The following is a 14,827-nucleotide window of genomic DNA, read 5'->3' on the forward strand; positions in this document are numbered from 1 at the left end:
CTGACTTGAAAAGAACAACCTATGCCAATTTGGGACGGCAATCTCCAGCGGGGTATTGTCTAGTTGTCAGTCTCTGTTATTAGAATATGACACCTGTGAGATTCTCAATATGCCTCTTACGGAGTCCCCCTTTATAAGAACTGTACCTCTACAGGGACTCTATCATTTTGGGGGGATTGCCTTTCATGGTGATTAATCATATCCTGATGGTATGTCTGAAATACATCTTACCTGATCTGTTTTTGGTTTTGGTGTTGTTGTTGTTGTCGTCGTTGTCGTTATTATTAGTATTATTTTATTTTCATGTTTATTTTTTTGACCAGCCGGATGGCATTCGAGCTAAATCAAAGTGACAAAATCATGCTTCAGCTTAGGGATAATGAGAGTGTGTTGTGTTCTGCTAATCAGGCTTGTTACCATGAAAGAAAACTTGCAACCATCTTTTTTTTTTTTTTTTTTTTTCCTCCTTGGAGGGGGATGGGGAAGAGGGATAGCAGGTGTTGGGAATAATCGGTGAAGGGGTTAGACATGCAAGTAACAAGGATGGTTTCTACATTGTACATTACAATCAGGCTAACAGTATCACTAAAGGCCTGATCTGGAGGCAGAAGTGGCAGGCAAAGCTTTGTCTCTTTGGTAGCCCCCTCTTTTTGATTAAACGGTTTTTCTTTGTAAGGTTTTTTTTTTTGCCCCTTATTCTCCTTCTCATACATGAAAAGAACTTTGTCATTCTCCTTTCGAGCCTACAGGTAAACTTCTCTTCTAGTGAGAGTATTGACAGGAGATGGCTTGTATTCCCCTGTTTTTGTAAGGGGAATATCCTCGGGGTTGGCTTCCTCATTTTTGCTGAAACTAGCTGCACTGAAGGTCTCATAGGACGAGGTCAACTTTTTGTTCAGGAGGTTTCTGTTGCGGTCACCCATGATGGCGGCCTCGCCATTGGCCAGCTTTTCCTGGCTTCCTCGTTCATCAACAGGCATGAAAGTGGAGAGTTTGGGCTGGCTCTTCTTCCTCTCTGGAGAAGTACGGACTGGCATCCAGCAGGAGTCTGAGTGGCCATATTCGTCACACTCACGGGTACACTTCCCAGTCAGGGCTACATCTGGAAGAGGTCTTGAATCTGAAATTCAAGGAGAAGAAAATGTTAAAGTTGGCCACCCTGCAACTGGCTTTCCTGATATGTATGAAATTGGAAGGGGGGGACATATATATATATATATATATATATATATATATATATAGATGTATATATAGATGTATATATAGATGTATATATATATACATCTATATATACACACATATATATATAATATATATAATTTTTCATATTATTTTCCTTTTTTCAACACCCCGTACTTCATCATTACCATAGAGCCGTTTTGATTTCATATCCATTAAAGATAAGGTTTTGCGAAAAGAACAAATACTATGGAAAGAAAGGCATGAACAAACTAATACATTTAAGTCTGTAGGATAGATAGGTACACATGCATTTGTTACAGAACAGGGACATGTGTATATTCTCAAGTAGAAATAAAGTGCATATGTGTATTTGTATGGGTATAAATGTTTCCACACGCAAAAGAAATGTTATTAAACCTAAATAGATAATTTGCTCTATTTATAAATTATCCCAGAAATCGTGTACTTTTGCCAATTGGATATTATCCTGCTAATACATTATTCATGGAATGCAAATAGGCAAAACCTTATATTTAAAATACATTCTAAAACATCAGGGTGACTCAGAAAGCAGAAGCTAAATTGACAGCACATTATTTGGTAAAAAGTAAAAAAAAAAAAAAAAAAGCAAAGTACAAGTAGGTTATGGATGTGAACATATTAGCAACATCATCACCTACCCCGCCCTAGCCCACACCCACCTCCCACCCACCATGTCACATGACCTAATATGTGCTGTAGGATAATCCCGTAAGTGTTCACAGAAGAAAACATTTGCCAGTGTGTTTGCTGAATAGAAATATTAGGTGAATTGCAGCGTATTGGGTAAATGCAGTCAAGCTCCTAAAGTTTTGATGAAATAGCATGTATACCTAATGAATGTTAATGCCTCGTAGAACTGGAAATGTCTTCTAGTACTGTAAAGCAAAGTCATATCTAGAGAGTTCTTAGGGATCAGGATTAGAGATGGAAATTGAGAATTATCTGAATATGTAAGCAAAATCATTAATATGTGTCTGTCTTTGGAGAATAGGTATGCATTTTCTTACTCTTGACATTTTTTAACAGACTATTTTTCTTTGAAAAAGAGAGAGAGAGAGAGAGAGAGAGAAACTGCTCTACCTCAACAGATTCTAAATGAATTGCTTCTAGGGTATTATTTAGTATAAATTTTAGTTTATTTTATTGTCAAACAAAAGAACATAATATGACTGTGCTCCAATTTATATCATACGGCATCATGTTTTCTTTCTTTCTTTCCTTCTTTCTGTCTTTCAACAAGGCTTTGCACTTAAAAGACTGACCTCTGCAAATAATAATAATCTCAACCTCTGCAAATACATTCACATCAATGGAATCAGTGAAATTTGCTTCTACATAACCTTGCGTAGATTTGGTTTAAAATAGACAAAGGGGTTATTTACACTATCCCCGATATATTTATACCGTCTGCTTCTGTCTCCACACACCATCCTCTATAATTTAACATTACATTCCTATCTGGGCTATCATTTGTATAGGCTATTTCAGAAGTTTTACCCTGCCAAATCTCCTAAATCAAAGCAGTCCAATGCATGCCATTTTTTTCCCCTGCAGTGATGGATAACTGAAATATTGACATTTGTCAGCCCATTGATTTTTGAGCCACTATGGCCTGAGATTTTTATGCTGTGTGCTGAGAGTTCAATGAGGAAATGCCAGTGCTTTTCCCAGAAAATCTACAGTGACTTTAATCTTTCCAAAAGGTAAAATGCAAAGATAATTATTTATTGTAGTTGCACATGCTGTGCTATTTGACTTCTAAGGGGGAAGACCCTACTAATTGTATCATCAAAAGATAAAGCACTTTCTTATTCATTTTCTTATGCCAAAAATTCCCTCTGTGTCTCTCAAACACATATTTTAGATGCATTTAGAAAATCAAACTATTGGCAATTTTAGGAATGATTTTTGTAATGTAGTTAGTTTAAATGAACAAAATGTGAGGTCTTTGGGAATATTTTCCATCTTGGGATGTTTTGTTTATTTGAAGCTGACTTAAATGCCTTAAGCAGTAAAAATCCTTATAAAAACGACAAGTGTAAGATCAGACCTATTTTATTCTAAATATTCCTTTTTTTTTTTTTTTTGTCATCGCTTTAACAAGTTCAAATTTTTCTTTTTCTTGTATGATAGTGCCTCTCAAAAAAACAAGAAAGTGATCAGGAATAAAGCTACTAAAATAGGAAAAATCTCTTTGAATGTGGTCATCATTCCCTGTAAAAATGACCCAGAATGCTCTCCAAACATCTAAGTTTACTTAAGTCTCACACAATGTGTCAGTTTACTTGCACAGTGACTTAGACGTCCTCTGCTTTTGGGGGATTAATTCGTGTTTTCAGTTTTAAATTTGTGGCACTTTGTTTTTCTTTTGCTTGAGATACATTTAGAGACAGCTCGGAGTGCTGTGTAATATGCAAACAATTCTTCTTACCTGTTGTTTTACACGTGTACCTGAATGCCCTGTAGTTGATAAGAAATTATATTTATTTAGATTGACTCAATTTCTCATCAAGTAGAAACGAGATACTCTTCAATTTCTTCCCTCAGCCTTTACTTCATAGTCTGGATTATTTCCTGTGAAAATCGATTTCCTCTTATTGCTTTTACCAAAGGCAACTTGTCTTCTCTGCCATCAGCCGCCTGTGGGCTGTCACGTCTCTATCCAAGAGGCATGACTTTTAATAAGGATCTCCCGTCACTTCCAAAGTCAGACACTTGATTGGGGACCACAGTGGAAGTTGACAAGCCTAATTGGCTGAGACATGTTGCAGTGTTTGTCATCACATTTAGAAAATAATCGAGAGAGGCTATAAGAGATTCATCACAAGCAATCAAAACTTCCAATCTTGATGAGTCAAATGAATCCTCAAAAGCAATGCCAATGGTTAACAAATGCAATTTGTCTTATGATGCTATTTATTAAGGGAAGGCATGAGTGGAATCGTGTTTTCCTGTGTCTCTATATTTCCTTATTTTCATTATGCAAGTCTACTTTTTTTTTTAACACAAAAGTTATATAGGGTCTTCAAGAATCATTGAAGGTACTTCTTCTCCCTTTCATAAAACGTACACTCTTAAAATGTCCTGCTTTGTGGAGTTACAGAGGCACACCTTACACAGCCAGTAACCATCTTTCAGTCTTTCATCGAAGGATGTGGTTTTGATATCTAAGAACATTATTTCACTCTTTGGTTTAGTACTACGTCTTTTAATTTGAACCTGAGTGAAGACGGGAAGTAGTTTATCACAACTCTTGTCAGTTGGCGTTGAGTAAATCAATAAAAAGTAAAATATTCTGTATCAAATTAAATGGTATTCACTATCAGCATTTTCCGCCACAAAATCGGTTCCTTAGAGCCCCCCCTCCACACCCCTGCTTAATCATATCAAACCTTGCAAAGAGTGGATGTAGGAATGATATTCATCAGATCCTATGGCTGCTTTAGCATTGCCTGTGGCAATACAGTTATGCTATTTACTAGAACCATCACATCGGCTTGGAGAGTTAACGGCCTTTCTTAGGCATTACGTTCATTTGCTTCTTGCAAGTCCAGCTTTAAGCCATCCTAATAGCTGACAATTTATAGCATAGAAAGTACTTTCCCACGCCCACTCTTTTTACTTATCACCTCAGCCCAAGAGCAAGGAGGGTGGCAGCAGTGAGGGGCCCAGTCTCGGGAACAGCGAAAGGCCAAAGAATAAGTGTTTTGACTTTCACTTTAGTGTCGCTCATAACACCATAATGCTCCTTCTTAAAATGTAACAGCTGGGTAGTTAGAGGTCAACTGCGGCTACCCATGGCCATAAGGAAAAGCTAGAGTCTCCAAAGGAAGAGGAAAAAAAAAAAAGTGTCTGGGCAGCTCAGGACATAGGTTCCACAAAGTCCCCAATCTTACTACTTCATGACAAAAATGGTGAGACCTCCCTAAAACCATACATCTCTTAAAGTAGAAGAAATCATAATGAATTTAAGGACTCGAGCTCTTTCTCAGAAAAGAAGTGCAGGCGTCCTTACTGGGCTCGGTAGATGAGCCGGCATGGGAAAATGCTGGTACAGTGATCTCAACGATAAGTGACCGACATACGGTATGTGGAATCATCAGAAAGAGCAAGGAAACCCCAGATTTATGCAGGCATTTCATGTTTTCTGACGCTGTCCTATACAGTTCAGAAACCATTACAGGCATCTTTATTACTGAAGAGAACTGTGTTGTTCAGACTTCTTGAAGACAGATCTGCACCAGTAGGGATTTTCGTATGCTGAGTTATACATTCTGTCAGAATCCTGGGCACCCCCTTTACTTCAGGCCCTTGGCTTGGGGCTGAAGATACAAGGATATTTTCTGCTCCTAAGAGAAGGCATGAACATGTTGCATTTATAGTTTTAAAATATTTCCAATGAGGTTTTCTTTTAAGCTCAGTTATTTAAAGCTATCTGCATCGTTTGCTTATTTGTTCGATACACAAATTACTTAACTCTCTGGTCCTGTGATAAATGAGCTGTTAGTCAAGGTGTTGATGTTCATACCATTCCTACAATTTTTTTTAACTCAAACACTAGAATATTATTAAAATTACTTGAGAAAATTCTGCAAATGAAAAATTGTGTCATTCTCTCCTTTTGGGGAGGGGAAAAACACATAGAGGCACCTTTTGCTTTTCTTTCTTCTTAAAGTGTTTTCTTTTTATACTTCCTGATTTCCTGTTATACAAAGACTTCTTTTTCTAGAGTCACATCTAAATTCTGGTGGAGTTTACTGGACAATGAAAAGGTTTTACAAAAGGATGAACAACAAAAAGTAAGACAATTGGTAATGGTTTTCCAACAAATATTTTAACATTACCTTTATTTTTGTAATCCAAAAGAAAATTTCTCTTTTACTCAAATGATTGAACAAAGGGCTTTATTTTAAAATAGTTGTAAGAAAATGATTCACTTTTGTTTTATATAATACAACTGAGTACATAATTAAATAAACCCTTTACTGGAAAATTATTACTGCAGTCAACCAAGAATACGTGTCAAGGGATGAAATCCACAAAGCTCACATGGACTTTGACTTGGCTTTTTAATGTAAATAAACTAAAGATCCCTACCTTTTATCTGTTTGGGGAATTTGGGAAAACTGAAAAGGTAAGCACATAAATAGATAATGGAGAGGGTAGGAACCATTGATGCGGGCAAGCAGTTTGTAATCCTTTAAATGTCTGAATGCTGTCTGGAAGAAGGGGAGATTTACAGTTACCTAAGTGTCACCTAGGGGTACAAAAAAGGGCTTAAGACTTTTAAATAGTGTTCTAATTTGTCACAAAATCACTTGATCCAAGCAAATTAGAAGAGGATATAAGGATGGCCCATCCACCCAACCTTAACTTCAGTCTTACCTATGGACTCCTAAGCATATCCCGATTGGGACAACGAGTTTGTGAAAAGAACAAATTTTTTTTGTCTCAGCATTGTTGAGTGCGATTCTGGGTACAGCAGGCAGAAGCTGTATGACTTTGGATGTAATTTCTCTGAGCCTCAAGATCCTTGTATTTGAGTTAATAATACCTACTCCCTTACCTATTGCAGGGATAAAAGAATTAATGTAGAGAATGCCTATGGTCTCTGGTGCAGTGTAGATGTTCAGTAAACAGTGGGTCATAGCCCCTTTAGATAATTAAGGAGGTATATATATATATATATATATATATACACATAAGGAGGTATATATATATATATATACACACACACACACACATACATAAGAATATATATATATATATATATATATATATATATATATATATATATAATCTCTCTAGTCTTCCATAAGTGAAAAGTATATTATTTAGGGAAATAGGAGCTAGGCTCCTTGGATTCAAAATCTTAATTTTGTCACTTTAAGGAGTATGTAATCGTGAACAAGTCACTTGATTTTTTTCTCAAGTTATTTACTTTGAGAGAGACAGAGAGAATGAGTAGGGGAGGGACGGAGAGAGTGGGGGAGAGAATCCCAAGCAGGCTCCATGCTGCCAGCACAGAGCCCGATATGGTGCTCTATCCCACGAACTGTGAGATCGTGACCTGATCCAAAAATCAAGAATAGAATGCTTAACTGACTGAGGCATCCCGACGCCCTACAAGTAACTTGATTTATTTAAATTACCTCATCTATATAACAAGTATAAGAATAAATTAACTTCTTAGGATTATGGTGAGCATTAAGTGTGTTAATATAGGTAAAATATTTGTAATAATTCTCGAACACACAATAAACCCTCAATAAATATTAGCTACTTCAGGCACACCATCCCTCATGCACAATTCTGTCCTCAAAAGAGCTTTGAAAACCAAAGTTTTGTTTTGTTTTGTTTTCCCATAAATTTACACCCCGGACATTCAATCTAAGGCTATTCTTCATCTTTATCTTATGTGGTATAAATATTTATGTTTTGCTCTAGAAATAGTGTGTTTCATTAAGAGCACTGTCTAGGTCTTAGATTTTTTAAGTAATATATGATGCATGCATGATAATACCTTTTTTAGCATATGGAGGACTCTGAGTTTTCAGATGTATTTGGTTAAAAGGTTTTCAGAAAACATTTTGTGGAATTAATACCAACCATCAATCAAAAGGGCATGTATTTTGAGTTACTTTTCCTGTTGTTCTAATGTGTTTATGCTTATAGAGTCTGCAGTATACTAGACTTACCATCTGTTTAGGAAAATACACAGGTTGCCATATCCTGGATACTCTACGTCAGGTGCTTATTTATTAAGACTTTTCCAGAGAACACGTATTCCGTACGTGTCATGATATTTGCTCCAAACGAAAAAGGAAATGCTCTATTATTTGCAGTTACCTTTCCAACCTACCCAGAACAATCTCACAATTAATACTTTTTATCTGAAAGAGATTTGCCCCTTAAGTACTGGGTTGTTACTTGCTACATTGCCTTGCCTGTATGAGTTGTAACATAAGAAGGTGCTCTGAAGAGAGGCCAAAAATTGGCAATAAACTAACCTAAGACTAAGAGGTTGAAATTTAGGAAGGACAATAAATGTAGCAGGGCAAACACCTCAGATTCAGTGTACCCTTCATACACCGGAAATAACGCAACAAAAAGCCATTCAGCAAATAAGCTCTGTAGATCTCATGATGCCTGTACATGACGGTTGTGAATTGTGGCACAAGGCCAGGAATTAATCTCCTATACACATTACTTTGGAATGTGACATCACTGATCTTATGTCAAGATCTGTACCTCTCGAAGACAGGCCAGTTTAGATGATTGGAATGTGGCAGAAGTGAAACCGTGTTATTTCCACACTAAGTTTCAAGAAGTCTAGCAACAACATCTATTGCATTTGCCCGTGGAACCCTGCCATCCCTACCCCAAGAGAACACACAATCTAGCTTCTTTGAAGATGAAACACTGTTAGAGAAAGAGACTCCCTCATAACTGAGCCATGCACAAGTAGCAGGGGAGCCACAGAAATGTGAGAAGTAATATACCTTTGTCGTTTGAAGCCCCTACATTATGCTTGTTTGTTTTTGCTTTTCTGGGAGGGGGAAGAGTTTATCAATACAGTGATGGATCACGGAGATAATGATCATGGGTGTATTTTTATAGGATCTGCTATATATAAACAACAGCGAGATCTGGAAATAACATATGCTACTTATTTTATGTCTTCTTATCATGAGTCACAAACTGACCAATATTACTGAAAGTGCAACTCTTGCAAAGAACATTTTCAAAGACGTATGCACATTTTAATTAACAAGTTCAAGCTGAGGGCTACTAGAGAAAGCTCTGGAAATTCTGGGTATGCAATTATAGGATTCCACTGCACTTTCTACCTAGGAGTGTTCTAGTTCAAGCTGACATGCCAAGACAATATTAAAATGTTTAAACATGTTTGAAAGCATCAGCAACTTTTCTCTGTACCTTAGGCTAAACTCAGTTAAACAGCAATTGAATGTATCTCAAGAAGCATTTACTGCCCTGAGGCTTAGACCACTGTCATTCTGAATGTGGCATTATCATATACAGAGGAGACAGCACACACCATGTCTCAAGCAGTCTTGCTGAATCAACTCAAACAAGAATCTGCTGGTTGACACATGAAAACTGCACTACAGCAGAAAAATCTACGGTGACTGCTTGCGAGTGATCAATTTATGCGCATCAGAGATGTGATTTCACTTTGATTTCTCTCTTTATACATGAAAATTACAGGAGGTGCAGGTTACACTGAGTGGAAGGAGAAGAAGGAAAGAACTGGAAATGAGAAGATGCTCCAATATTGATCAAAAGAGTTCATAAAACTGGGGGCATTTATTTCACAAGTTAGCAATTCATTATTCCACTAAAGGCCAATTCTGGTTTTTCAACCACTCGTGCTTATTTTCTACCGCAAAAGTCCTATCTTTCATAAGTTTTTTTCTTATGTTAGAAGTTATTTGTTTTGGGTGTCAAAGTCTTTAATAATCTGATAAAAACTACAAGTATTGCCCCCCCCTAGATGGAGATATATATACCACACAAAATTGCATAAGGTTTCCGTGGGGTTCAAGGTAACCAAGTTAGGATCACAATATACTTGCAGCCTCTTGGTGGATGGGAGAAAGATGGAATATTTTTTATACTTGACATTTTTTCCCCTTTGAGTTTGATTCAAAAGTTAAGAAATATTTCACAATCTGACATGCATCTTCAAAAAATAGAAATTATATGCAGTAAATAAATTATCATTCAAATACTGATGGAAAGATTTAAAACAAACAAAAACAAATTATGAAACAGATTTTGAAGAAAAAAATAACTTAGGTTTGACCATATTATTATTTGAGTTTGGTCACATAAACGTTCCAATCCGAAAGCCCCAATAATCTATAAGGCTTTATGTAAATAGGAAATTAAAGTTTGGGGATAGATTTAACAGATTGCTCATCACCAGTTGGAAAATGCATTCTTTCCTAAATGTGATATCCAACATTTGCTTCAAATTGGGGTCTTGGATTGCCAGCGACCAGATCTCCATTCACTTACTAGAAGATGGGAGGTGGATTGTTGTTATTGTGAAAACTTACACAAAAATAATGATAATCCAGATGAAGTTTTCTTTTTTTAAAGTTAATGAAAGGTATTAGCCACTTTATAGTGGTTTTCCTGTTGCTAACACTAAAAGTGTTGCAAACATCAACTTTGAGTCACTTCCAGTAAGTCTCAAATCTTCAGTTTTCTTGTTGACCATAAAGTTGTAGAATATATACCCTACAATAAATATTAATATTACCTTTAGGAATGTATGTTTACTCTAAAACTAGTACATGAAGTCTCGATTAACCGTTAGAATATTATCTTTGGATTGTGTTCTTAAAGGCAGTGTTCAGTTTATCTTTGCCTCCCCACATAACATAATTCTGTACAAATAAAGAGGATAAAAAAATTGAAAAAAAAATCAATTAATATATATTATTTTCTCCAACTTTCTTTCCTCCAACATAAGCCACAATAAAGCATTTAAAAAAATAAGCAAGAAGTTTACAAACAGTTCCTGTACTAAGGATCTGGTATTAAATACCTATATACTGAATGCAAATGTGTTCAATATTAAAACAATTAATTCAATATGTGGGGACGTCTTAAGTAAGAAGAACATCACTACAGTGGCTATGATGAGATAGAAGATATTTCTAAGTATTGTTTTCTATGCATTATTTTGTGTGAAGTCCAGAGTAAAATAAACTATATTAAAGCTCAAATCATGTAGGAAGGAGAACTGTAATGTAATTGTGATTACTCTTTGCACGAGGGCAAATTGCAGCAATTTAGATTTATGGAAGCAATATAATTATTTTTTTTTAATGTGGCAAAAAAGCACAATGCCCATGCATTTTCTTCTTCAACGTAGTGATCTTCAGAAACTATGCAATTATTCTAATGATATGGCCATTTTCAAATATACTCTCAAACTCTTTGTTTGAGATTACCTATTGAAATATTTCACAAGTTGTACAGAAAAGCTTATCTGATTGGAAGTACTTCTGTAATAACAGCTGCGTTGTAACAGAATCCCATTAGTTATTGTAATTTGGGACAAAGACGAGAAGTTCCCCCTTTGTGTTTCTTACTCTCAGGAAGTTTTCATGAAAACTTTGTTTTGCAGTGCTGTTGAGAGATGAGGTCTGGGAAGCTTTTAGTGAGTGGGAGCTGAGAAACCATTTATGGGGAGAGTTTTAAAACTGCTGGAATTCTGGCTCCTTACTCTGGTCAATAAGTTGATCAGTTGAAACTAGGCAATCACAATTAGGACTGAAAGCGTGAAGAGCGTGGGAGTGCAGGGCAGGTAAATAAAAGGAAAAGGAAGGAAAGAAATGTTCTCTGATGATTAGCAAACAGGACTCAAAGAGCAGCTAAAGTGGGGGAAATCAATGAAGTAACACTGGATCAGTCTGCTTGATTGATTTTTGCTGCTCATTGAAATGTTTTCCTTTATTTACTTCCTATTTCTTCAGAGAGTGGCAAAGTCTCACTATTGAACCTCCCTTGGAGCCTCTGATTGGCAGAGAAGCGAGCTCTGGGTATCCTCTCTTGCTTACATTATATCTTCTCATGCTGCATGGATCAAGAGGCACTTCTAATGCTCCATGTGACTCTGCAGAAGCCATCTTGCATATCCTCTCCCTTTTGGTGGTGGGCAGAACAATGGCTCCCTGCAAGGACGCTACCTCATAACCCCCAGAACCTGTGAACATGTTAGGTTACCTGGGATAGGGGGATTAAGGTTTCAGATGGTGTTGAGGTTGCCAACATACTGACCTCAAAATAGGGAGATTTTTAGGGGGCTAGGCTACAAACCAAGGAACGAGGGAAGGCTCTGGAAAAGGCAAGGCAACAGATTCTCTTCAGCCTCCATAAAGGAAAGTAGCCCTTGTGAGACTAATTTTAGCCCAGGAAGACCCATGCCAGACTTCTGACCTACAGAACTTTAAGATAATACATTTTTGTTTTTCTAAGACACTAAATTTGTAGCACTTTGTTACCATTTCGAGAGGAACTAAATACACACTCCCATCAATTTTCTGGTTAGAGTAGGGACAGCATAGACTTGATGAATTTGATCCTTTCTACCCATATTCCATCCATGAAAGGAAATAGAGTAGAACACTTTTGATCTGCAATGTTTTCATTGAGTCATGTTTATCTAATTTTTGAGCATCTGCTCAAGAATTTTTATGTTGCACTTTTGAAAATTTCACTGTATCATAGTATATCATTGTCTAAGTGATTTGTATATGACAAATCAACAAAGTGCAATTTCTTTTTTGTCCAGTAAAGTACTAACAACTCACTTTTCTGAACAATCACCTCCTCCTGCTCCCTCCCATCCCTCCAGTGATAACCCTCTCTGAGATCCTTACAAGAGAAATCACTTTAAGCCATTCTATATTTGGGAGGTGTGATTCCCAAAAATAGAAAGAGAGAAGGGCGGGGTGGGGGGGGGGAGGGGGGGGAAAGAGAGAGAGATAAAGAGACAGAGAGAGGAAGAGAGAGAGAGGGAGAGAGAAAACTGGGCATTACACAACATCTAAGAAGTAGGGCCAGGAACTGGAACATGGCCCTAAAGAGAGCTTTGTCAGATATATGGGGATTTTGTGACTTCCTGATATCTATTACTTGAGTATCATTTTTGTGTTGGTGTTTGTTTTGTTTTGTTTTAAAATACTTTTTGTTTATTTATTTATTTATTTATTTATTTATTTATTTAGAGAGACTGAGAGAGTGCACGCAGGAGAGGGGCAGGGGCAGAGACAGGGAGAAAGAGAGAATCCCAAGCAGGCTCTGAACTGTCGGTGTGGAGCCCGATGCTGGGCTTGAACTCACAAACCGTGAGATCATGATCTGAGCCAGAATCAAGAGTCAGTCACTTAACCAACTGAGCCACCCAGGCACCTCTGTTTTTGTTTTTATTTAGCCTGTTTTGCTCCTAGGAGTTAGCAGTAGCATGTCTACTAAGAAAACACCTGTGTCATTATTTGAAGGACATTAAGTAGAGTAGCAATTCTCTCTCTAGAAGAAAACCCCCTTCTGTAAATTTCAGTATAAATTTCAAATTCCAAGTGTTTGCACAGAAGCCCCTTCAGCTTCTCTATCCTGTCTACCTGTCATCCTTAATCTCTTTCCATTCTTACTTGCTTTCTTTGGCCACTTCAACAGACCTAATGCAGTCCTCATTTCCAGAAAGCCCGTTGCTCTTCTATTTGCTCATGATCTCAACGTGTTGCCTCTTATACTAGTCCTTGCCTTGTTCCACCAAACCCTTCAAAATCCAGTTCCAAAATATCTCTTTTGAGATTTCTTCTAACCAAACTAGTAGTGATTTCTCTTGATTTCTTCTTCATGTAATTGGCCAACCAGAAAAGGTGGTGATTTTTGTTTGTTTGGTATTTGCAGATCTGAGTAAATTTCTCAACTATTCATTTTCCTTATCCCCTTTTAGGACCTGTTTCTCCCATTGGGATTTATTTTCTAACAGAACGATGTAGTTGACTGAAATAATCCATGAATATATGTTATAGAACAAAATGCAGCCTTCACGCTCAGCCTAGGGCAGGGTGGTGGGTTTAGTGGAGACAGTAGTGGGTGCTAAGAATAAGTCTAATTGGAAAATCCTGTATTTAGTGGTCACAAGGTTATACCTATGAACAAATGTGTTAAGCTTCTTTGCTTATGGATAGTGGCTCTTTTAGAGTTGTTTAGTTTTGTTCGTGACCTCTGGTTGGCAGTTATACAAATCTTCCAATAATAAACTTGGGAAATAAAATTTATTTTTGGCTTAGACACAGCTGACATCATAAATGAATATATTCAGAACAAGTCATCATGAAGGAAAGGTATTCTATGTGATAGCAAAAGTGACGAGCAGAAAGTTCTCTTCTCCCATTTTTGTAACGTGGGTGTATTTTAACAGGAGCTATTGTGGGCAGTGTACCAGTTCATTTCAACTTAATAGATTTTATTTGCCTTTTCGTAGCAATGTGATGGGCACAAGTTAAAATCATGGTAATTTCGATTTTAGGTAAGTGCTCTTCAAACTGAAGACCGTAACTTACGAGTTGGTGGTTGAACTCATTTAGGGAATCATCGTCAGTGCATACCGTGTTCACTTTATTTTGTGAAGATTTTGTCGTAGTTTGTAACATGAGCACATGTATTTATATGTGTGTACTTGGTTCCTCTACAAAATGGAGTTTTTATTTTAGATCACACTGAAAAAGATTGAAAGTTTCTAATTTAAATCATATCACATGGGAATCTGTGCATTCTCACCTACTTCTGAGTCAGCTATATATTATATGATATCTAACACAAAATATAATGTTAGCATGCACACAATGTCATATGAATTTTAAATTGTACTTTTAACTGTCATTTCAGGTGATACTTCAGAGACTAAAGTTTTATCCTTATTAAAAAAGAATTCAGATAATTCAAAAAATAAGAATTACGTCTTCAATAATCACTTCAAAAAAGTCTAATGTAAATAGTTTTTTTTTTTTTACCTTGAGACATTCTGAATTTACAGTTAATTCCCTAGATTCCAATT

General features: G+C 36.6%; 1 protein-coding gene across 9 annotated transcripts in view; it reads right to left on the reverse strand.

Moving 5' to 3' along the window:
• Positions 1-252: 252 nt before the first annotated feature.
• PCDH7 (protocadherin 7) overlaps positions 253-14,827 on the reverse strand; it is a 416,191-nt gene continuing 401,616 nt past the window's right edge. For 6 of the 9 annotated variants that reach the window (XM_019453533.2, XM_019453531.2, XM_019453534.2 and 3 more), the window contains one exon: positions 253-1,120. In XM_019453533.2, coding sequence (XP_019309078.2) covers positions 744-1,120 — 377 coding nt within the window. In that variant the 3' untranslated portion in view covers positions 253-743. The remainder of the gene's footprint in view (positions 1,121-14,827) is intronic. The other 3 variants (XM_019453536.2, XM_019453535.2, XM_019453538.2) reach the window with 2 other exon arrangements.

Source organism: Panthera pardus, unplaced genomic scaffold (genome assembly GCF_024362965.1).
Source record: "Panthera pardus isolate Hobbes unplaced genomic scaffold, ASM2436296v1 HiC_scaffold_13, whole genome shotgun sequence".
Lineage (NCBI taxonomy): Eukaryota > Metazoa > Chordata > Mammalia > Carnivora > Felidae > Panthera > Panthera pardus.